The sequence below is a fragment of the Oncorhynchus mykiss genome, chromosome 25 (genome assembly GCF_057628025.1).
Source record: "Oncorhynchus mykiss isolate SJ-2025 chromosome 25, ASM5762802v1, whole genome shotgun sequence".
In the NCBI taxonomy this organism is placed as follows: Eukaryota; Metazoa; Chordata; class Actinopteri; order Salmoniformes; family Salmonidae; genus Oncorhynchus; species Oncorhynchus mykiss.
The window spans coordinates 64,380,640-64,406,443 of NC_143046.1; the positions used below are offsets into that span (position 1 = coordinate 64,380,640).

The 25,804-nt window shown below is 41.7% G+C and overlaps 2 protein-coding genes across 3 annotated transcripts in view; one reads left to right on the top strand and one right to left on the bottom strand.

Moving 5' to 3' along the window:
* The first annotated feature begins 11,804 nt into the window (after nucleotides 1-11,804).
* On the top strand, nucleotides 11,805-14,273 carry LOC110505501 (gremlin-1). Its single transcript, XM_021584760.3, has 2 exons — nucleotides 11,805-12,074; nucleotides 12,662-14,273. The coding sequence occupies exon 2, from the start codon at nucleotides 12,663-12,665 to the stop codon at nucleotides 13,212-13,214; it is 552 nt and encodes a 183-aa protein (XP_021440435.1). The 5' UTR covers nucleotides 11,805-12,074; nucleotide 12,662; the 3' UTR covers nucleotides 13,215-14,273.
* A 769-nt stretch (nucleotides 14,274-15,042) lies between these two features.
* LOC110505502 (formin) overlaps nucleotides 15,043-25,804 on the bottom strand; it is a 116,496-nt gene continuing 105,734 nt past the window's right edge. For both annotated transcript variants that reach the window (XM_036962244.2, XM_036962243.2), the window contains 2 exons: nucleotides 18,773-18,854; nucleotides 15,043-18,620 (listed from right to left, as the gene is read on the bottom strand). In XM_036962244.2, coding sequence (XP_036818139.2) covers nucleotides 18,576-18,620; nucleotides 18,773-18,854 — 127 coding nt within the window. In that variant the 3' untranslated portion in view covers nucleotides 15,043-18,575. The remainder of the gene's footprint in view (nucleotides 18,621-18,772; nucleotides 18,855-25,804) is intronic.

The following is a 25,804-nucleotide window of genomic DNA, read 5'->3' on the forward strand; positions in this document are numbered from 1 at the left end:
CTGACATTTGGTAGGCCATATTATAATTTTTGACATTTGGGGGGCCATTTGTTTATTAGCTATAGTTGGATACATGCAGATTCTCTTCTGTCATGACTTGTTGCCCCAGAAGACTAAATAAAGTAGTACTCACCAGAATGTCTTACATTGGTAGAATGAATGCATTAGTAATCCATACTTAAAAATATAAAACGCAACCGTTAACGATTTTACTGAGTTACAGTTCATAAATTCATTAGGCACTAATCTATGGATTTCACATGACTGGTCAGGGGCACAGCCATGGGTGGGCCTGGAAGGGCACAGGACTACCCACTTGGGAGCCAGGCCCAGCTAATCAGAGTGAGTCAGTGTCCATATTTTTGTTACTATTCCAGTTAACCCAAATTACCTTAAATTAGGAATATTCTGTTTATTTGTGGTTACAGGGATACTTGTGAGCAGGATATCAAATCTGCATGTAAACAGCTTATTCCAAATAAGACCTGTAAAGCCAATTCAGACATGATCCGAAAATGGGGTCGGTGGCTCTGTGGAAGGTGTGATGCAATTGCGGAGCCTCTAGAGGCATGCAGAGGCCAAATTGAGTTCCGTACCGCATTGCGGGCGTGCCTCTCAAATTGTGTAACATTGCAGAGTGCTATATATATTTAGTAGCTCATAAAGCTCCACATTTACAGGATTGGTTGACGGTAGGTGGGGTCAGGATGTCTTGTATAAACTCACTTCCTTCACAACAGCTCTGTGCTGCTCCACGAAGCACAATAAGTATTAATTCCGACTTCTGCAGAGGCCGTATCACCATAAATGTTGCACGGCCAATGCAGAAGTTGGATTGGCCATGCAGTGCCTTTAAGCGGGATATGAGCTACTACGCAGAATACTGTGCGCATGTAAACTTGGTCACTGTCACACTACTACAACACAAGCTAGTTAATATTACTAGCGTTAGATTGGGAAAACTGCTTGAGCCACTGATATTTTTTATTGCGCTCTCAGTAGTGACATATCTCAGCCTTCACTTTCTTTTATTAAATAGTCCTGACTCCCGCCCATTTCAAATCAAAATGTAATTGCTTCATTCCTCTGTCACTCAAATTCTGCTCTAATACAGTTGAATGGCAGAGGCACAGATGGAACAATGAGACAGATATTTCACCGGATGTATAAATGTGAAGCATCCGGTTGGCGTTTCCACTCACTACTAAATATGGTGGTGAGAGGAAGCCCAGTGGCCGGTAGTGGGGAAGATGGAAATTGGCTGATATTCTGCTAACCAATGAAACGTTTGATCTCAATACAGTTCTGTTTTCAAAACTAACATTTGTTGTTTTCAAAATGAACAGAGTGGACAAAGTTTTGTAGACTTTACCCTTTGCAAAAGTTAAATAAAATTGCAGTTAGTCTGTGGTCTACTTGGGTTAGTTATAAAAAATATTTGGCTTAGGCCTTCTGTCCAGCTTCTGAAGGCCTAGCCAATGGCTGGTTGAGTTAGCTAGATTTTTCTACCTAGAGACCACGAAAGGAAATCCTGATTGGATATTTTTTTCCTCTTTAGTGTTAACCCTTCTATTTTCAACACAAACGGAAATCAGAAGATAATTTATTTTAAAGATGAAATAGAAATTTAAATTAAATGTAATAAAATAAACATACTTTTTCAAAAATTAATCCCTTCCGGTTCCCCACTGGGACTACTCCAGCAGATGGTGCCATGTCTTTTCATTTTGAGAATGTTAATGCCATAGGCTGATGCTACTCTCACATACAAGAGGCTCATCAAGGCATATCACTAGCTTGATCCATAGGAGTGTTGCATTGAAAAACCAAATGCTATCAACATGACATCACTAATTCCTCTCAGTTTAATCGAAAGTGTGCCTGATAACCTCAGGCAAATGTGCACACCTTTAGCACTGGTATAATGGAGTTTACAGATGTGATCAAACTATAGTTGTTATGAAGGTGCTTAGATGTAAAACAGTATAGACTGAGGGGAGGGGATATGTGGATAGGGTTTGAGCACTGGACAATGGTCATAATCTGGAATAGGATATAGAAAACATATTCCTCTATGTCAAATCAAATTGTATTTGTCACATACACATGGTTAGCAGATGTTAATGCAAGTGTAGCGAAATGCTTGTGCTTTTAGTTCCGACAATGCAGTAATAACCAACAAGTAATCTAACAATTGCACAACTACTACCTTATACACAAGTGTAAAGGGATAAAGAATATGTACATAAAGATATGAATGAGTGATGGTACAGAACGGCATAGGGAAGATGCAGTAGATGGTATAGAGTACAGTATGTACATGTGAGATGAGTAATGTAGGGTATATAAACAAAGTGGCATAGTTTAAAGTGGCTAGTGATACATTTTTACATCAATTTCCATTATTAATGTGGCTGGAGTTGAGTCAGTATGTTGGCAGCAGCCACTCAATGTTAGTGGTGGCTGTTTAACAGTCTGATGGCCTTGAGATAGAAGCTGTTTTTCAGTCTCTCGGTCCCTGCTTTGATGCACCTCTACTGACCTCGCCTTCTGGATGATAGCGGGGTGAACAGGCAGTGGCTCGGGTGGTTGTTGTCCTTGATGATCTTTATGACCTTCCTGTGACATCGAGTGGTGTAGGTGTCCTGGAGGGCAGGTAGTTTACCCCCGGTGATGCGTTGTACAGACCTCACTACCCTCTGGAGAACCTTACGGTTGTGGGTGGAGCAGTTGCCGTACCAGACGGTGATACAGCCCAATAGGATGCTCTCGATTGTGCATCATTAGAAGTTTGTGAGTGCTTTTGGTGACAAGTCTAATTTCTTCAGCCTCCTGAGGTTGAAGAGGCGCTGCTGCGCCTTCTTCACAACGCTGTCTGTGTGGGTGGACCAATGCAGTTTGTCCGTGATGTGTACGCCGAGGAACTTAAAACTTACGAGGGGGGGGGGGGGGTTCTCCCTCTGCTGTTTCCTGAAGGCCACAATCATCTCCTTTGTTTTGTTGACGTTGAGTGTGAGGTTATTTTCCTGACACTACACTCCGAGGGCCCTCACCTCCTCCCTGTAGGCCGTCTCGTCATTGTTGGTAATCAAGCCTACCACTGTAATGTCATCCGCAAACATGATGATTGAGTTGGAGGCGTGCATGGCCACGCAGTCGTGGGTGAACAGGGAGTACAGGAGGGCTCAGTAAGCACCCTTGTGGGGCCCCAGTGTTGAGGATCAGCGGGGTGGAGATGTTGTTACTTACCCTCACCACCTGGGGGTGGCCCGTCAGGAAGTCCAGTACCCAGTTGCACAGGGCGGGGTCGAGACACCTCTTCGTCTGATGATGAAGAATAGGAATCATCGGACCAACACGCAGCGTGGTAAGTGTTCATAGTAAATTTAATTAAATAAACTGAACACTGAATGACAAAAAAAACAACAAAGAGCATGAACGCCACGAAACAGTCCTGTAAGGTCAGGAAACAACTACCCACAAACACAGGTGGGAACAGGCTACCTAAGTATGGTTCTCAATCAGAGACAACGATTGACAGCTGCCTCTGATTGGGAACCATACCAGGCCAAACACATAGAAATACAACACACAGAACAAAAACAATGCCCACCCCAACCAAACCAAAATAGAGATGTAGGGACAGTTTTTTTAGTTTACTGGTATTTCCAGAAAAAATCACTAGGTTTGCTGCATGTAGAAAAACGTAGGAAATGTTCTTTAATTGATTAATTAATTGTTCTTTAAGTGATTCTACACCTCAATTTGAGCAAGGGGTAGCCTGACCGGGAGACGAACTCTGGTCCAGCGACTGTCAAGCCAACACATTAACCGGGGTAACGGTTAAGGTTTTGGTTTGACAGGTTCGAACCTCTTCAGCGTAACGGTTAAGGTGTTGGCTTGTAGCATTTGTATGTGGATCATTTTAAAAATGGGTTTAATAGTAAATAGGTATTTTTTTAATTGTAAAAATGTATTCTCGTTTAATGTGCCATGAACACAACCAGTCATGATGTTTTCATCTGATTGTCAAACAAATCACTTCAGAAAGTAGGTTACCTTCACACGTTCTTCCAAAATTATTCCAGCATCCGAACAGGTGGCTGAAATTACAGTATCTCACCGGAGAAAGCATCCATACTCTTTGGCCAGACAGCGTCAGATACCTGGGCTACACACAGATGACGATGGCAGTATTATCAGCATCACCTGTCTTTTTACTAAAGAAATGCATATTTTATCCCCCTAGAGCCCTCAAACTCAACTCTAGACCTTGAAGCCAATTCCATTTATTTGTTCATTGTTCCCACTAATCAGGGACTGATTTAGACCTGGGACATAAGGTGGGTGCAGTTAATTATTAGGTAGAACAGAAAACCAGCAGGCTTTGGACCTCATAGGGTAAGAGTTGAATACCAGTGCACATAGCCACAGGAAATAGTTTGAGGGTGGGGGGGGGCTGAGAATTACCAGCTCTACAGACGGCTATATCGGTTTGCTCATACAGGACTATTAAAGCCCCATTGCACTACTTTTGGGAGAGGAAAAAAAATCTATGTTTTTATTATTCTTTTTCAGGGGGGACTGCAGCACCCCTACTTCCCACGGCTATGCCCCTGCCCTAGACTCTAAGGGCTGGGTTTATACTAAGGTAGACTCATCGAGAACCAGACTTCCCTAATACGGTAAGCCTGGGGAAGTTCATGGCAGAAAAATTGAGAAATAGTGTTGGAGACCCAGTGTAAATCAGTGACGCCTCGCTACACTTGAAACCAATCAAATGCCTTGCTTGGGCGGAGCTCCAATAGTGCTCACTACACTATTGGACTATACTAGATTATTTCCATCCACAGTTTTTATGCAAGTAAAGTCATATCATATATAAAAAACAGGACGTTTCGGTGTAATTTTATAAATACCAACAGATCATTTGTTTGTTCTTTTTTGTGTCTGTAAAATGTATTATGTGGGAAATGGTGGTGGAAACACCTTTTATGCACAAATATTGATATAATAACCATCATATAGTTCTCCTCCCACTACAAACCATGCAGTTTATTAGGCTACAGATTAAATAAATTATGATGAACTTCACAGGGTGGTGAAAGTGCACGGTGATAAGCTTGATGCTGCTTTCTGATAAATATCGAGGGTCTTATTCTGGTGACGTGTTTGATGCTTGACTATCGTTTGACAAATATAAATATTCTTGCTTTTATCCAAAATAATCTCATCATGCAGACTATCTAACCCGCACAGCCTACCAATTGGATGAAAATCGAGCTAGTGTTGAGGAAGGTTGGGAAGTTGCCGATTTTAAAACCCCGTCAAAATATGTTGATGTATGTCGAGTTTGTGTATAAAACACAATTAAGTTTATCCTCCAGGTTTTCGTCCATTTTCTGCAATGTTGCAAACTAGCATATGGAATAACTCTGCAAAATGTGTCCTTCCCGGTCGGAAAACAGTGATGAACATAACAGGTTCCACCAACGAGCATGTGGGGGGTTTCTAGAAATGTAACATCCAATCAGAATCTTGCTGCTTGAAGTCAGCGGACCATTGAAACCATTTTTGCAATACAAAATTCTCCAGAACTGCAAGAGGCATGAAGCGACGTGATTTTGGAGGTATGACTACTACTAAGCTAACGTATGGAATTGATTTAAGATGGTAAAGGATAATTTAGCTATTTGATTTGGACTTTTAGGACCCCTGTAGGTAAAAAAAAAATACGGTGCATTCGTAAAGTATTCAGACCCCTTGACTTTTTCCACATTTTTCTACATTACAGCCTTATTCTAAAATATATTAAATATGTTTTTTCCCTCATCAATCTACACACAATACCCCAAAACAGTTTTTTTAAACGTTGCAAATAAAATGAAATATCAAATTTACATAAGTAAAGTACCCTTTACTCAGTACTTTGTTGAAGCACCTTTGGCAGTAAATACTGCCTCAAGTCTTCTTGGGTATGACGCTACAAGCTTGACACACCTGGATTTGGGGAGTTTCTCCCATTCTTCTCTGCAGATCCTCTCAAGCTCTGTCAGGTTGGATGGGGAGCGTCGCTGTCCTGTTGGAAGGTGAACCTTTGCCTCAGTCTGAGGTCCTGAGCGCTCTAGAGCAGGTTTTCATCAATGATCTCTCTGTACGTTGCTCTGTTCATCTTTGCATCGATCCTGACTAGCCTCCCAGTCCCTGCCGCTGAAATACATCCCCACATGATGCTACCACCACCATGCTTCACCGTAGGGATGGTGCCAGGTTTCCTCCAGCTTGGCATTCAGGCCAAAGAGTTCAATCTTGGTTTCATCAAATCAGAGAATATTGTTTCTCATGGTGTGAGAGTACTTTAGGTGCCAACTCCAAGCGGGCTGTCATGTGACTTTTACTGAGGAGTGGCTTCCGTCTGCCCACTCTACCATAAAGGCTTGATTGGTGGAGTGCTGCAGAGATGGTTTTCCTTCTGGAAGGTTCTCCCATCTCCATAGAGGATCTCTGAAGCTCTGTCAGAGTGATCATCGTGTTCTTGGACACCTCCCTGACCAAGACCCTTCTCCACCGATGGCTCAGTTTGGCCTGGCGGCCAGCTCTAAGAAGGGTCTTGGTGGTTCCAAACTTCATCCATTTAAGAATGATGGAGACCACTGTGTTCTTGGGGAACTTCACACACTGACTCAGAACTCTATGGACAATTCCTTCAACCTCAGGGCATGGTTTTTGCTCTGACATGCACTGTCAACTGTGGGAACTTAAATAGACAGGTGTGTGCCTTTCCAAATCATATCCAATCAATTGAATTTACCACAGGTGGACTCCAATCAAGTTGTAGAATCATCTCAAGGATGATAAATGGAAACAAGATGCACCTGAGCTCAATTTCGAGTATCATAGCAAATGGTCTGAATACTTATGTAAATAAGGTATTTCTGTTTTTATAAATTTGAGAACTTTTCTAAAAACCTGTTTTCACTTCGTCATTATGGGGCATTTTTTGTAGATTGAGGATTTTTTTATTTAACCCATTTTAGAAAACGGCTAACGTAAGAACGTTTATAAAAAGTCAAAGGGTCTGAATACTTTCTGAATGAACTGTATACATATATTTTCTTAAATGATTTGATGAAATATTGAATTTGCACTTACTGCTATTAGCCCATAGAAATGCATTCAATAACAACATGAAAAAATTGTCAAAATTGTAGTCAAAGGGGAGTATTTTTTGAAGTGTCTGTCCTATATCTGAGAGATGTAAGAAAGCCTAGGAAAAACAAAAACACATATTTACCATAGAATTACCTCTATACCTTTAACGTGGAAATGCCCTAATAACTTCCATACATTTTTCCACCCAGTACCGGCTTACCTTCAGAGGAATTGCTTGTGGAGGCCGTAGAGCAAAACGGAGAACGCCATCATGAGAGCCTCATCTTTCCCTAGAGGGGTCAAATTCATTTGTAGGCCAAACAGACGTTGTTTGAGAAGACCGATCTTCGAAATGTCTCCTGGTCTGACAAGCACAGCTGTAGCTCTGCCACCTTCCACAGATGCAGTGGATTGAGATGCAGCCCATGCAAAAAAACAGAGTTTGTAATGTATTTATTATACCTCGAGCTGAGAAATAATTGTAATATTTTTTGCTTAACATTTCTTTATGCCCAGCTCATGAGGCCCCGATGATGTGAGTCCTGAGGCAATTGCCTCTTCTGCCTGATGGTAAGTCTGACAGTGTGCGCAGATACTGTGTTTGACTGTGTGAGAGTGAAGTCATGCATCTCGCACATCTCAATGGGTGTGTTCCAGCGGTAAGCCTAACGAAGCCGACTGTAGACGAAAGTCGGTGGAGGTGCATCTGCAACAGCCGAAAGTCGCACACTGTAGTGGATCCCCAACAGCAAGGCTCAGATCCACATGGCAGTTTCAACATATCTGCTATGGTTTGTTTATAAAAGTTTTTCTGTATAAATGTTGAAATAAACTTCTATACTCCCATATCACGCACTCACTGAAAACATAATGTGTGGTCAATGGTGGAAAAAGTACTCAATTGTCAAAAAGGACTCAAGAAAAAGTGACCAAGTAAAATACTACTTGATTAAATGTCTAATTGTATCTGGTTTTAAATGTACTTGTGTACAGTGGTGGAAAAAGTACTCAATCATCATACTTGAGTAAAAGTAAATGCTATACATCAAATTTCTTATATTAAGTAAACCAGATGGCACCATTTGTTTGACATATATATGGACAGACGGGGGCATACTCTAACACTCAGACATCATTTACAAAGCAGTTTTTGTGTTTAGTGAATCTGCCAGATCAGAGGCAGTAGGGATGACTTTATATTGATAAGTGCTTGAATTGGACCATATTGCTGTCCAGCCTGAGTATTCGAAATGTAAGGTGTACATATTTTCTTTAGGAATGTAGTGGAGTAAAAGTTGTCAAAAATATAAATGGTAAAGTATAGGTACCCAAAAAAACGTTTGTCAAAAAAAACACCCTAATGATTGGTTGACATATCATGCCTCCCACAATGAAGGTGATGGCTGCATGGTGCAGTTGGTGGGAAGCAACTGCAGCGACTTTAAGGCAACTTCATCACATTATTTTTGTAAAGTTCATGCAGTCCACATGTCGGACAATTCGTATACCAATAATGCAGAACACTTTGACAAAAGTGATCTGTGATCCACTCGAGCTCGCCTAATATATGCTGTGCTGCTGGTGGCAATTGCCGTGTCCAAGAGGATCAAACCCGTTATGTATCATGGGTAAATTGTGACTGACTGACTGATCTACAAATAATAATGCTCTCTTAGAAAAAAAGGTTCTGGATAGAACTAAAAAGGGTTATATTGCTTGCTTCACATATGGCACCCTGAAAGGTTCTATATAGAACCCATTTGTAGGGTTCTTTGATCAGAAACCCAGGGGTTATTCTTCACTGAACCAAAATTGGTTCCAAGTAGGGTTATATATGGAATCAATTTCGGTTCTATATAGAACCTTTAGGGGTGCCATTTATGAAGCAATCTTATAACCCTTTTAGGTTCTATGCAGAACCTTTTTTTATAAGAGGGTGAGTAGTTTATGATGCAAAGTTCTTTGTAGATCAGTCAGTCTGCAGTGGCCTGCACTGTCGGATGCAATGTGGAACACGCCCAGTGTCATTTCGAGTCTTAAATTGCCCCTAATTTACCTTCTTTTTTCTTTTTTTACTTCGGAGATGATCAGTTTGAGCAAATAAGGTGTAGAATCACTAATCTACAAATATCATTCCCTGCCAAATAATAGGTTTTGTGCCATTTAGATTCGTATAACTACTTAGCCTCCTCTGACTAATTAGAGACCCCCACCAAACACTCACGCACAACCAGAGATTGATTGATCGGAGGCAACTTGTAATTTAAATAACATTTCCTATGATTTTCTACCTGCAGCCAACCTAGTGGATAAGCCAACCTAGCTGGAAAACTAGCTGCAGCCAACCCAGCTGGAAACCTAGCTGCAGCCAACCCAGCTGGAAACCTACCTGCAGCCAACCTAGTGGATAAGCCAACCTAGCTGGAAACCTAGCTGCAGCCAACCTAGCTGGAAAGTACTCGACAAATACATTAACCCACTAAAACAACTGGCCCTAGTTATCCTATAAAGGTTTGTAGACTGTCGTGTTTTATTTGAGAAAATTGAAGTAATATAAGCCTGATGTAGGCTATCTAATTATTTATATATAATAAGATTAGCTGTAGGCTATGAAGCCACGATGGAGTGTTCAATCTGTTCAAATAATAATTGCACACAATGCATCCTGACGAGGTCTGTCAACTAATTGAATTGATTCAGCAATAGGAATAATATCATATTGCTGGCATCTCAATTCATTCCCTTCCTATCACACTCATCACAGTCCTGTGCACAACCGTAGACGTGTTCTGCATGTATTTTTATTTGAAAGCTAGTTATATTATGGCTTCACATTGTGTTGCTGCGAGGATTGGCCGCCAACCATGTGTTGCGCAGATGGGGAGTAGCCCAGTAAGCCTACAAATAATGCAGGACTCTGACGAGCAACAGCGTGGAGAGACTCAGGATGTAACTGCAAACATGGCTAGGTCACCTAATCCAAATTTTCAGAACTCAACATAGCCTATGCAGACGGTCAGGCGGCTGAGAATATGATAGGCTACCTCAGGAAAAACACCTGACTACCGAATATGAGGAAGCCTAAGCAGGCATAGCCTAAGGTGTAGAATACTGTGTGTGACTGGTTTATCCGACAGAAAAATGAATTTGTTTTATATTTGTTTTGTATTTGAAGATATATAGCAGGTCATGCGTTTATTTGCCAAGGTGAAATAACATAGGCTTATAGTTCGTTCGTTGTCCTAAAAAAACATGTAGGCTAATTTATATGCTAGGCCTATTGAAGCCTAAACACACTTGTGAGAGGCTATCACTTTTGCTTGAACAGAACACATATTTTAGGCACGAACCCGATAACCAAAAAAGTAGCCATGCTTCAAATACTTTTGAGATTGTATCAATTGTAGAACTCCGTCTGTTTGTAAAACTGTCTTAAAAACACTTAAGAAGTGTGAATTGATGGGAATTAACTGAAGTGAGACAGAGGAGCCCAGGCGGAAATGTCAAGAATGGAATTGGACTTGTCTTGAGGGGCTTATGTTTTAATTTCTAAATAACAAAAGTGTTTTTGGCTGTTACCCTAAATATATTCTCAGACGTCATGCTAATTTCTCAACATGTCATCCCTGCACAAACAGTTTCCAACCAATTACGCACTAACTAAGAACACTTTATTTTTTTTTTAAATTTTATGAGAAAATTTTACCACTTTATTTTCTGTTAAACATAAGTCTATTTTAAATATATCGTTATTCGCCTACTCAAGTTGGCGCGACAGGTGATATAAAGACTTGGTCCAGAACATATTTTCTATTAATTTAATATGGCTTATTCGTTTCCCAATCGTAAATAATAGTAGGCCTAATTTCTAACAATTTGTTTCTTTGGTAATGCATCCAAGTAAAAAACAACTTTTTAAAAATGTTGTTATTCTCCAAATCGAAAAAAGCTCACTAAAATTGTAATTTCAGAATAAATAACACAATCAATAAAAAAATATATATATTTTTTTAATTCTGAATAATTCAATAAATAAATGCATTTTATTGAAAACGTAATTAAAATACATTTAGGCCCTACGTTTTTATGAAACTATGCCTATGATATTCAACGTAAGGATTAGATTAAATCTACCATTTACATTTGTAGGCAACGTCACACAAATAGCCTATATTGCCATTATAAATTGAACCAAAAAACGGTAACTTGTAATTCCGTTCGGCCACATGCATTGTTATTTGTGGTAACATTTTCTTATATAGTCCTGTCACTTGGCACTGTTTCAATTGGCATTCACAAAAGTAATTATCCGGGACCATTATGTAAAGATCATTAGCATGCATTTTATATAATGTAAAAAGCAGACTGTAAAATAAACCATTACTGGCCCCTCGCCCCTCTCCCCCTCTCTGTTAAACTAGCCTATAGACAATTAGAGATAAAACAGTTAACATGCAGTTGAACCAAATAGGCTATACCTGCTTTATATTTATGACATGCATAACATTCCCAAATGTGTGCCCAGTATAGCACTGAAGTCTGCATGGTTTCCATGAAATTCGTGCCAAAATTCTCCTACTCCCCCTCCCCCATGGTATTCTTAACGTGGGTTCGAGGAAGTGTTGAGGGGGCGGGTAGTTTTGATTTTCCTTGTATCGTGCTTAGCCAATAATGTGGAAGGATATGTTGTGCACATCTCAGCTGACAGACATTTAAAAAGGAGACAGTCAGGCGCTGTTGCAATTTGTATTAAAACCTCAGTCTCTTTCTATGGAATCCTTAGCGACTCCAGACTACCAACAGCGCGAGCCCCCTCTGCAGTACTACAGTCTCCACCATTAGCTGCCTCTTGCCTCGGGACACTTCATAAAGAACACCCACCACAGATCATTTCATTTGCAGCTACTTTGAGCTTTTGACAGGTTAGTGAAGTTTAACGCTTAACATCTGAGAAAGTACGTGCGTAAAACTTGGGCATGTTATCGAATTAGATTCCTTATCATCATATCGCAGGGTGTCTTTATGCGTAAACTCTGCTTGTATGTATACCTATTCTGTAGTTAGACTACATGTCCCAATGATTATTGTAGCCTATTGTAAAAAAACATGTGAAATGTAATGATTATTCTCATGCATAAAGGTTATTGTTTTTCTGTATTCTGTTTTACGCAATGGCTTGCGCCCATTAACTTCGCCACCGCAATATCCATGAAATATTAATTTGCATTCGAATATATCTTCGTTCTGATTTGACTATCGAATTAGGTCATGTGGACTATATTGTCAATATAAAACACGATACAAAATCAATAGGCAATGTTTAATGTTTCTATTCCTCTTAAATCGTAAATGACGCAATTTCAACAACAACGTTGAAATTATAGGCTATGGATAATCTCTCGTGTATATATATCTACGCCTTATCTAGCTGACCAAATTACCCGAGATTTTAGTAACCCAGATTAGGCTATGGATGATAATTCAACCTTCACTTATCTTTCCCCTCAAGGATGGCCAGATCGGCGTATGTCCTCTGTGGCATGGTTTTCATCCTGGGGCTACTCTCATATACAGTGGCTTCCAAAAGGAACAGGGGCTCCCAAGGCGCCATCCCTCATCCTGACAAAAACAACCCAAACGAATCGGAGCAGCAACCACAGGCACCGCAGGCGGGCTCTGGTTCCCGACGACGGGAAAAGAGTTCTGCTGCACCGGCTGAGGAGGTGCTTGAGTCCAGCCAAGAAGCGTTGCATGTCACTGAGCGCCGCTATCTGAAACGCGACTGGTGCAAGACACAGCCACTTAAACAGACCATCCACGAGGAGGGCTGCATCAGCCGCACTATCATTAACAGGTTCTGCTATGGACAGTGTAATTCTTTTTACATCCCCAGACATGTCCGCAGGGAAGAGGGAGCCTTCCAGTCTTGTTCGTTCTGCAAGCCGAAACGATTTACTACCATGACTTTCACTTTGAACTGTCCGGACCAGCAGCCGTCCACCAAGAAGAAGCGCATCCAGCGCGTAAAGCAGTGCCGCTGCATCTCCATAGACTTGGACTAGCCCTGTGATTGACTGGGATGCGGCCAATTAGTCTCCTCATCAAACAATTATTGGATTGTTCACGTGAAGGATAATCACCGTATGTCTGGGAGCATTTTTCCCTATTCCAAATATGAGAAAATGTTCAATCTGCAAGGAACGTAAGATCAGACAGACATGTGCAGCATGTTATAGGCTTCTGTAGATATACTTGGGCATATTCTTTTGTAAACAAGGACTGCTGTACCATGTCATTTTCTGCGCATAATTGCCTATTAATCTAATTGCAATAGCAGCCTGTGGCAAGCAACGTTGCATGGTATAATGACATGGAATTAACACAACAATCTGCTGATTGACTTGTAAACAAGCGCACGGCTTTTCCAATCTCAAATAGGACTGCAAAACCTTTTCACACAATGTTTTTACACTATTTTGGACAGAGACAGCAATAGGCTATCAAAACCAATTTCAATGGGGGGAATAGGACAGAAAATGCGTTTATATAATTAATGGTTGACGAATAGATAGTTTCCACTATGTGGAATTTGAAAAAAAGTAACGACTATTTAATGTGGCTAGAATGCTCCACTGATTTATTTGACTCCAATGTTCAGTGTTATAGTGGAGAACGGAGAGCTTTTGTAAAGTAGGCTAGGACTAAGATGTTCGATGCTATAAATCTAAAAAAAAACTAAATATCTGTATTAGTTGGACATGGAAATGAAAATGTTCGATGTAGGCCTACATACTTGTTTATAATGCTGTAGATGGAAGCTTTTCCTTTAGTTGTAAAATGTTATTCATACACGAATTGTATATGCAACCAGTTTGATAGTTCTATCAGAGAAACTGATCCACAAAATAAACAGATATTGACATTGATGCAGTGGTCACTGAACCTGTTCGCTTTTTGCTTACATTGTTCATGTCTGAACATTTCAGCGTCAGGGTTGACACCACCGATGTGAAATGGATCGTTAATTAACCCACACCCAAACTGCAAAGACTCCGATTTCATGCATAGCATTTTTATGTATCAGGTTTAACCCTAAACACCAAATAAAAACATATTCTCTAGTGATGGGTTATTTTCTTCTTGCTTGGAGCCAACCTCTTGCTGGGACTTTTATAAGTTCCTTAGACCATTGGATATATTTCGTCGTAAAACGAAGATCATTTATGAGAAAAGACCACAAGAAACGCGATTACATGTTAGACTCAACAACATTTTCAATAACCCCTTCAAACGATGTTATCGAAGTTTACAATAGGATCTCCCCTGGCTCCCAAATCTGTCAAAGGCCCATGTTTTTGTGGGGACACTGATGCTATACAGGGTTTACGCATTTGTAAAACCATGGTTCCCTTACGGTTTCTTGTTCAGATGGTACAAGGCCTACATGGCTCTCTAAAAATAGATACATCAACCAATCAATAGCATTCTTTAAAAATTGAACACCGATCAAAGTTTTCTTTATCAATTATTTATTGTCGAGTTGTTTTAGCCTCTTACGCATTTGGGACTTCAGAGTTGTTTTGTCAGTTGCGTCGCTCTGCTTCGATTTACTCTTGCCAGGTCTTCATTGTACCGAATGTAGTGATGACATAATCAAGTTTGCGCCTTCATTGGCACATGTAGCGAAGTGTAATAGGCTACAAGTCATGTATAGAGAAGTTGCGTGTTTCTATCCATTTCTATCGATTTAACTTAGGTGCACTTTCTCTCATTATTATCGTGCTTTCTGACATTTTCAAATTATTAATTTAGAATGAAAATGTGCATTGTGAGATATATAGGTGCAAATGAATAAATCTTTGCGCACAAATCAATGAAACAATTAGGCTATGGTCATTTTCACCTTTATTTGGCTACTGAATGTTATTAGGGAGTGCTGAAAGTAGAGGAACAACAGACAAGGAGGGTTAAACATCAGTTTCCATGCGAGCCAGGCTTCCTCATCTGTAGACTCCAGTTAAGACTTTTGTGACTGAATTGTTTGCAATCTATTACTTTGACCTCGCGCAAATTCATTTGAACGATAAAACACCTAAAACACTTGGGCACATAAGAGTAGGCCTCTCACGAAATGAATCAACATATGCATGTTAAACATATAGGCCTTTATCAAAATGTAAATTTTTGCCTACTAATTTGGTTCTGAAAAACTTTAAAGTAAACATTAAATGCAATTTTAAGATTCTGAAATGTCTTCATACAAAAAATAATGGCACATTCAATGATTATGAAACAAAGGTGCTATTTTGACACTTAATAGGTTCTGGCAGGGGTAAAGTATAGCATCATATATAACATCATCTTGATTTAAATTAAACAAAAGGCAATATATATATAGCCAAATTATACTCTCTATAGCAGTTCATGTAGGGTATGAAACAAGACCATTTGTGGTAAATGATGAGGCTCCTTATATACAGTGCCTTCAGAAAGTATTCAGACCCCTTGACCTTTTCCACATTTTGTTAGTTACAATCTTATTCTAAAATATATATTTTTTAAACCCATAATGACAAAGCAAAAACAGGTGTTTCAAAATGTTTAGTGTGAAGACCCTCTGCTATGAGATTTGAAATTGAGCTCAGGTGCATCCTGTTTCCATTGATCATCCTTGAGCTGTTTATACAACTTGATTGGAGTCCACCTGTGGTAAATTCAATTGATTGGACATATTTTGGAAAGGCACACACCTGTCTAGATATGGTCCCACAGTTGGCAGTGCATGTCAAAGCAAAAACCAAGCCAATAGAAGTTTGGAACCACCAAGACTCTTCCTAGAGCTGGCCGCCCAGCCATACTGAGCCATCTGGGAGAAAAGCCTTGGTTGGGGAGAAGAGCCTTGGTCAGGGAGGTGACCAAGAACATGATGGTCACTCTGACAGAGCTCTGGAGTTCCTCTGTGGAGATGGGAGAACCTTCAAGAAAATCAACCATCTCTGCAGCACTCCACCAATCAGGCCTTTATGGTAGAGTTGCCACTCCTCAGTAAAATGCACATGACAGCCCGCTTGGAGTTTGCCAAAAGGCACCTAAAGACTCTCAGACCATGAGAAACAAGATTATCTGGCATGATGAAACCAAGATTGAACTATTTGGCCTGAATGCCAAGCGTCACGTCTGGAGGAAACCTGGCACCACCCCTACAGTGAAGCATGATAATGGCAGCAGCATGCTGTGGGGGTGTTTTTCAATGGCAGGGACTGGGAGGCTAGTCAGGATCGATGCAAAGATGAACAGAGCAAAGTACAGAGAAATCCTTGATGAAAACCTGCTCCAGAGCGCTCCCCACCCAACCACGTGCTCCCCATCCAACCTGACAGAGCTTGAGAGGATCTGCAGAGAAGAATGGGAGAAACTCCCCAAATACGAGTGTGCCAAACTTGTACCGTCAGACCCAAGAAGACTTGAGGCTGTAATTGCTGCCAAAGGTGCATCAACAAAGTACTGAGTAAAGGGTCTGAATACTTATGTAAATGTGATTTTCAGTTTTTTGTTTTTTAAGAAATTGGCAAAAATGTCTAAAGAACTGTTTTGATTTGTCATTATGGGGTACTGTGTGTAGATTGAAGAAGAAGAAAAACAATTTAATCAATTTTAGAACAAGGCTGTAACTTAAAAAAAATAATGAAAAGGTCAAAGGGTCTGAATACTTTCCGCAGGCACTGTAGGTCACATCCATATGAAACTAAACACTTCTTTCACCTGACTACTGAGCCATTCATGCATCCTCCTCGAGCTAAGGCAGGAATCAAAATAAATTACAAAAATACAAACTCAAAGAAAAAAAGAAATTGTTTTGGCATACAATTTTCATTTTAATATATAAATAATGGTTAAACCCCTGTCTATAGTTTTCCAAGACAAAGTTGAAATCTTCCAGACGTCAAAGACATTTTTTGTTGTTAAATAAATATACTATAGTTCTTTCCAAAAAATACATGGATGATGCAATTTATCACAACATGTTAATTCACAAATGTTATCATAGCACAGAAACCATAGAATTGCATAGGAGTTCAAGTTGAGGTGCTAGAAAGTTCAGTACATTTGATTAAGTACCATTCTGACAATAACAGAAGGATGTAGCTACTAAATACAGCTGATGCAAGCAGGAAAGTGCATAGGATTGTGACATACATATGTCATAAACAAAATTCATTGGGAACAACTAACTATTCTATCATATACACTTAAAAAATGTGTCAGGGCAGCCACAATCAGATGACCTGTTGCTTTCCTCAGCATAGCGTATAGCAAGGTTGCTTGTTAATCTCAGAGCGTCACGTCTGACTCAGGGGCTGAGAGCAAGGCATTGCTGCATTCTCTGGCTATCACCCAGGAGGGGTCAGTCTGGTACAGTGAGAAAGTCAACACTGGTACGACATCCTGTTTCTACCTTTGACCAGGACCCACATCGCTATGAATTCAACAGGACTCTCAGTCCAATAAAGACTGCCGATTCTCTTCACAATACAACATCAGGTCAAACGTTTCTGTCCCTGCTCATTTGAAAACAAACACCAATTGAAATACATTTACAAGACACACTTCAAACATGGATGGGCCACAGCAGATGAAAAGCTATTCTTTACATTAAAGTATTGTATACTGCTTTCATATTCTAAATCATTGTTAGAATAACAACTCCTGAATGTCTTACGTAATCGTAATAATTTCACTGAGTGAAGATTGCCATATTTGTTAACATAGCTCAGCAACAATGAGGCCTCGTCTGTAGTTGTTGCATAACCTGGCTACAATACATAGGACTATATGTCCTCACGATGTGTGATGCTGTCCTGAAACCCAGACTGAGGAATGTATGTAGGTCCTAGAGGTCAGGGGTCATCACTGTAGATATGTCAGCTGGAGTGCTCATTGTCCTGAACCCCAGCACGCCTCAGAGCAGGCTCTACAGGCTGGCCATTCAAAGGTCACACCAGTCTGGATGAATGAGGTTGACCTTTATCCCCTGTGAGTCTCATCATGTCAGCGGTTTAGTCAGCTATGGACCCTCTGTATAGACTTAGCAGCCTGCATATCTGCTGCAGGGTGGCATTCAGTTTCCTCTTTCCCATGGTGTACATGTTGGTCTGGATGGTGGTCATAGGGATACACAGTGATAGAAGCCCACAAAAAGTGCCTCTCATCTGGGGAAGAGGCTGAATTGGAAGAGAGTAGTGGATATGGTCCAGTTAGTAAGGACGGTAGAATGGGCCGTAGTAGAGAGGTCCACAGTGTGGGGGCACGGAGGGCTATATGAGGTATGATGTTGGGTAAGAGGCAGGTGGTGAAGGGAAGAAGTGATCATCTCCTCTCTCCACTTCCTCTCTCTCCACTCTGTTCTTCATTGATCATCCTCTTCAGCTGGAGGACACGCTGGCTTCTTTCTGACGCAGTCTTTCTTTCTGTTGACAGAGGAAAAAAAGGGAGAGCTCAGCTTTATAGCATTGTGTTATATGATATGATCCACCATGATTGACTGCGTCCAGTTAAGGTAATAGCAACAACGTTATCCATCAAAATATTTGAGGGTGGTTGAAGGAAGTCCAGTTCTTACCAGACTGTTGGCATTGATCTTCTTGGTTTCCACCCTCTTCTCAGCTGTGATCTTTTTGATGTTCTCCTGTGCTTCCTTCAGCCTGGAAGAAAGGAAACATTAACCTCAATCATATCAGGAAAATGTCTCGATCTATACAGGTTAAAATAACCTTTGCTGGTGGTACATACAGTGAGTGTTCAAATTGATGGGGTCCATGACATAGACTGACCAGGTGAATCCAGGTGAAAGCTATGATCCCTTATTGATGTCACCTGTTAAATCCACTTCAATCAGTGTAGATGAAGGGGAGGAGACAGGCTAAAGAAGGATTTTTAAGCCTTGAGACAATTGAGACATGGATTGTGTTAGTGTGTCATTCAGAGGGTGAATGGGCAAGACAATATTCAAGTACCTTTGAACGGGGTATGGTAGAAGGTGCCAAGCACACTAGTTTGAGTGTGTCAAGAACTGCAACGCTGCTGGGTTTTTCACACTCAACAGTTTCCTGAGTGTATCAAGAATGGTCCACCACCCCAAAGGACATCCAGCCAATGGCAGGCCAGTGGTTGAAAATGGGTTATTGATGAAAGACGACAGAGGAGGCTGACATGAATTGTGCAGAGCAACAGACGGGTTACAGTTAGTCTAGTTCAACATTAGTGCCCAAAGACCCATAAAGTAATGCACAACTCGTCGTACCTTGACACGAATTGGGTATGGCAAACAACAACCTTACAGAGTTCCACAAGAAACTGGGGTTGCAGTGGGCTAAAGAACGAAAAAACTCTGGACACTGGAGAATTGGAAAAACATTGCTTGGTCTGATGAATCCCGGTTCCTGCTGTTTCACGCTGATGGGAGGACTAGGGTATGGAGAAGACCCTATGAGTGTATCCATCTTGCCGCGTGTCAACATTGCAGGCTGGCGGTGTGACAGTGTGTGGTGTGTTTTCATGGCACACATTGGGCCTTGATGAAAGTGGAGCAACGTTTGAATGCCACAGTATATCTGAATATCATTGCCAATCAGGTGCATCTCTTCTATGGCAGCACTGTATCCATCTGCAATTTTTTTTTTCAGCAGGATAATGCCCCATACTACAAGGCTAGGGTTGTCAAGGAATGGTTCCACGAATTCAGCTTACTGCAGTGGCCTGCCCAGACACCAGATCTCAATCCAATTGAGTATCTGTCGGATGAGATGGAACAAGTTATTTGGAGTAGAGATGTCACACCTGCTCCTGCTCCCCTTCCCTGGTGCTCGATGGCACCAGGCTCCCCAGAATTACGCTCTCCTGCCACCATTATTACGCACATCTGCCTTCCCCCTGTCACTAGCATCAGTGATTATTGGACTCACCTGGACTCAATCACCTCTGTCATTACCTCCCCTATATCTGTCTGGTTCCCTGCTTCAGCATTATTTGTTGTTTGTCCTTGTTTACCCGTGTGCTGACTCTGTTTCTGTTTTGTTACCTGTCTGTTCCTGAATAAATGTTGACTCCCTGTACCTGCTTCTCATCTCCAGCGTCGGTCATTACAGAATGCTGAAGACATCATACGAAGCATCGGGGAGCGCTGGCGTTCCAGTTGGTGGTGACGTCTGGTCTGGGGGCCACCCCCGATGGAACCGGGGGTGCCTAAGCCAGCTTGTCAGGCTGTCACGCCCTAGCTGGCTCGAGAGGTTCTTTCCCCGGTTGGCTCGGAAGGCGCCCATCCCATGTCGGGCCCCAGACGGATCGTAAGGTTTTATGCCCAGCCGGCTCGTCAGGCTGCTACGCCTCCACCCGATCATCGGGCTCCCATGCCTCAGTGGGACTGACAGGCTTTCACACCCCAACCGGATTGTCGGGCTCCTATGCCTCAGCAGGCTAGCCAGGCTCCCATGCCTCTGCCGGTTCGTCGGGAGTTTACGCCCAGCCGGCTTGTCCAGCGTCCATGCCACGGCCGGCTCACCAGGCTTGCCCAGGTGGGATGCCGGGTGGCGCCCCTAGAGGGGGGGGGTACTGTCACGCCTGCTCCCGCTCCCCCTCCTTGGCGATCGAAGGCGCCAGGCTCCCCAGCATTACGCACTTCTGCCAACATCATTACGCACACCTGCCTTCCCCCGTCATGCGAATGCAGTGATTATTGGACTCGATCACCTCTGTCATTACCTCCCCTATATCTATCTGGTTCCCCGCTCTGTTCCCTGCTTCAGAATTAATTGCTGTTTGTCGTTATTTACCCATGTGCTGACGCTGTTCCTTTTTTTGTTACCTGTCTGTTCCTGAATAAATGTTGACTCCCTGTACATGCTTCTTATCTCCAGCATCGGTCATTACAAGAGATCCACTACCAGCCAACTTGACACAATTCTGGGAAGTCAACATAGGCCAGCATCCCTGTGTAATGCTTTAGAAACCTTGTAGAGTCCATGCCCTGACTAATTGATGGGGTGCAACTCAATATTAGGAAGATGTTCACTCAGTTGTACACTCAGTGTATACCATAAAGCCATAAAGCTATTGGTAAATTGTATCACATATCTGACCATGTGGCACAACACTACCATGTCTAAGACAGAAAACCTCTTGATGTCTGTTGACACATGAGTCAGTTCGCTAACAGCAGCCTTAGTCCATCCAGAAGTTGTTTGCACTGTAACAGCAACATGTACACATCACAGTATGTATCCTGACTGTGCACTACTGTATGTGGCACAGAGAGTCCTCATCCTCCCTCACAGCCCCACTCTGTTCTGTTATCCCTCTCTGGAGTTAGCAGGCAGTGAAACCCACAGGTTAAAGCAGGGAGAATGACAGTGGGTCCATGAGATAATGAGCTAGTCTTAAAAACACTTGGGTTTTATGGCTGTGCGAACAGTATTTAAAATAAAGTTAATTGTACATAAGCACAGTCAGGTGTGGGTAATACGGGACATGATTGCCTAGTAAACAATTAAGAGAGAGCACATGGATCCATGGAATGGCTGGGAGAGCATTAACTCCATAACTCACCAGTTCAAAGATAGCTAGCCCGGCTTTTCTGTATGTGTGGTGCATATGGCGCAAACACACACAAGAACAAACAAATCAAATGTTATTTGTCACATCCCGAATACAACGGGTGTAGACGTTACTGTGAAATTCTTGCTTACGAGGCCTTCCAAATGAGTAAAAAAAATCTACAAATAAATGAACAAGAGTAACTAACACGAGCAATATCAAATACACAAGAATTAAGCTACATACAGGGAGTACCAGTACCAAATCAATGTGCAGGGGTACCCGGTATTTGAGGTAGATACAGTTACTTTGGAAAGAACTCACACCCCTTGACTTTTTAAACATTTTGTTCTGTTACAAAGTGCGATTAAAATGGGTTTAACTGTCATTTTTGTTCAATGATCTACACAAAATACTCCAATGTCAAAGTAAAAAAATAATAATAATAAAACATGAATACAGTGCATTTGGAAAGTATCCAGACCCTTTCCACATTTGTTACGTAACAGCCGTATTCTAAAGTTGATCATATTTATTTTTTACGGCCCTCCCAAGTGGCGCAGCGGTCTAAGGCTCTGCATCGCAGTGTTGCGGCGTCACTACTGTGTCACAACCGGCAGTGACCTGGAGTCCCATAGGGCATCGCACAATTGGCCCAGCGTCATCTGGGTTAGGGGAGGGTTTGGCGGGGGGGAGGGGCTTAACTTGGCTCATCGTGCTCTAGCGATTGCCTGCAGGCTTCCTTCGTTTGTCAGTTGAACAGTGTTTCCTCCGACAAATTGGTGCAGGTGGTTTCCTGGTTAAGCGAGTGGATGCTAAGAAGCACGACTTGGCGGGTCATGTTTTGGAGAACGCATGACTCGACCTCCACCTCTCCCGAGCCCTTTGGGGAGTTACAGGGATGAGACAAGATCGTAATCAGGAAATTGGGGAGAAAAAGGGCGTAAAAATGACATACACACACAAAAAAATTATGTCCTCATCAATCCACAGACAATACCCCATAATAACAAAGTGAAAACAGGTTTTTAGATTATTATTATTTTTTAAATTTTTTTATTTATTTATTCAAAATAAAAAATATAAATAGTATTCAGAACCTTTTCTATCCTGTTTCCATTGATCATCCTTGAGATGTTTCTATAACTTGATTGGGTGTCCACCTGTGGAAAATTCAATTGATTGGACATGATTTGGAAAGACACACACCTGTCTATATAAGGTCCCACAGTTGACAGTGCATGTCAGAGCAAAAATCAATTCATGAGGCCGAAGGAATTATCTGTAGAGCTGCGAGACAGGATTGTGTCGAGCCATAGATCTGGGGAACTGTACCAAAACATTTCTGCAGTATTGAAGGTCCCCAAGAACACAGTAGCCTCCATCATTCTTTAATGGAAGAAGTTTGGAACGATTAAGACTCTTCCTAGAGCTAGTCGCTCGGGCTAAACTGAGCTATCGGGGGAGAAGGACCTTGGTCAGGGAGGTGACCAAGAACCCTATGATCACTCTGACAGAGCTCAAGAGTTCCTCTGTGGAGATGGGAAAACCTTCCAGAAGGACAACCATCTCTACAGCACTCCACCAATTAGGCCTTGATGGTAGAGTGGCAAGACGGAAGCCACTCCTCAGTAAAAGGCACATGACAGCCCGCTTGGAGTTTGCCAAAAGACACGTAAAGGACTCTCTAGTCTGATGAAACCAAGATTGAACTCTTTGTCCAGAATGCCAAGCATCACGTCTGGAGGAAACCTGGCACCATCCCTACGGTGAAGCATGGTGGTGGCAGCATCATGTTGTGGTGATGTTTTTCAGTGGCAGGGACTGGGAGACTAGTCAGAATTGAAGGAAAGATGAACGGAGCAAAGTACAGAGAGATCCTTGATGAAAACCTGCTCGAGAGCGCTCAGGACCACAGACTGGGGAGAAGGTTCACCTTCCAACAGGACAGCGACCCTCTTTCTCTCTCTCGGAGGACCTGAGCCCTAGGACCATGCCCCAGGACTACCTGACATGATGACTCCTTGCTGTCCCCAGTCCACCTGACCGTGCTGCTGCTCCAGTTTCAACTGTTCTGCCTTATTATTATTCGACAATGCTGGTCATTTATGAACATTTGAACATCTTGGCCATGTTCTGTTATAATCTCCACCCGGCACAGCCAGAAGAGGACTGGCCACCCCATATAGCCTGGTTCCTCTCTAGGTTTCTTCCTAGGTTTTGGCCTTTCTAGGGAGTTTTTCCTAGCCACCGTGCTTCTACACCTGCATTGCTTGCTGTTTGTGGTTTTAGGCTGGGTTTCTGTACAGCACTTTGAGATATCAGCTGATGTACGAAGGGCTATATAAATACATTTGATTTGATTTGATTTGAAGAACACAGCCAAGGCAACACAGGAGTGGCATCGGGACAAGTCTCTGAATGTCCTTGAGCGGCCGGCCAGAGCCCGAACTTGAACCCGATCCAACATCTCTGGAGAGACCGGAAAATAGCTGTGCATCAACGCTCCCCATCCAACCTGACAAAGCTTGAGAGGATCTGCAGAGAAGAATGGGAGAAACTCCCCAAATACAGGTGTGCCAAGCTTGTAGCGTCATACCCAAGAAGACTCGAGGGTGTAATCTCTGCCAAATTACTGAGTAAAGGGTCTGAATACTTATGTAAATGTGAGATTTCAGATGCCTCGGTCTCATGACGCATAGTGCCTCGATCTCATGATGCGCGCTCCCGACAGAGTTACTTCTCGTTCCAGTGCTTTTTCTGAAGACAAAGGAATTCTCCGGTTGGAACTAACGATTGATTCGATTGATTCCATACATCGTTTGACATGTTTCTAAAGGACTGTAACGGAACTTTTGGGGTATTTGTCTGGATGAAATGCTCGCGCCTCATGAAGATGGATTACTGGGCTGAACATGCTAACAACAAGTGGCTATTTGGACATAAATTATGGAACTTTATGGAACAAATCAGTCATTTATTGTCGAACTGGGATTCCTGGGAGTGCCTTCTGATGAAGATCATCAAATGTAAGTGAAAATTTATGGTGTTGTTTCTAACTTTGTTGATTCCAAAATGGCGGCTATTCCTCTGGCTGTTTTGGGTTCTGAGCGCCGTTTTCAGATTATACTTTTTCCGTTAAGTTTTTTTGAAATCTGACACAGCGGTTGCATTAATGAATGAATGAGTGAATAACACTAGTATCTTTTATCAATGTTTATTATGAGTATGTCTACTAAAATCACCGGATGTTTTGGAATCAAAACATTACTGCACGTAAGGCGCTAATGTAAACTGAGGTTTTTGGATATAAATATGCACTTTATCGAAAAAAAAAACATAAATGTATTGTGTAACATGATGTCCTATGAGTGTCATCTGATGAAGATCATCAAAGGTTAGTGATTCATTTTATCTATATTTCTGCTGTTTGTGACTCCTATCTTTGGCTGGAAAAATGGCTGTGTGTTTTTTCGACTTGGCGGTGATCTAACATAATCATATGTTGTGCTTTAGCTGTAAAGCATTTTTGAAATTGGACATGATGGGTAGATTAACAAGATGTTTATCTTTCATTTGCTGTATTGGACTTGTTAATGTGTGAAAGTTACATATTTCTAAAAAATAATTTTGAATTTCGCGCACTGCCTTGTCAGCGGAATGTTGTCGAGGTGTTCCGCTAGCGGAAACCCTGCTCTAGAAAGGTTATGTAAATGTGATATTTTTTTTATTTTTATAAATATACCAAGAGTGTGCAAAGCTGTCATGAAGGCAAAGGTTGGCTACATTGAAGAATCTAAAATATATTTGGATTTGTTTAACACTTCTTTTGGTTACTACATGATTCCATATGTGTTATTTCATAGTTTTGATGTCTTCACTATCATTATACAATGTAGAAAATAGTAAAAATAAAGAAAAACCCTTAAATGAGTAGGTGTGTAATGAGTACGATGGGAGACAGACAGAGTGCTGGTTTCAAGCGCAGGGCGCAGCAGGTGTTTGTTAGTAAAGGACCACAGGAGGAGGCAGGTAGCTGGGTCCAGGGACAGGCAGAAGGTCA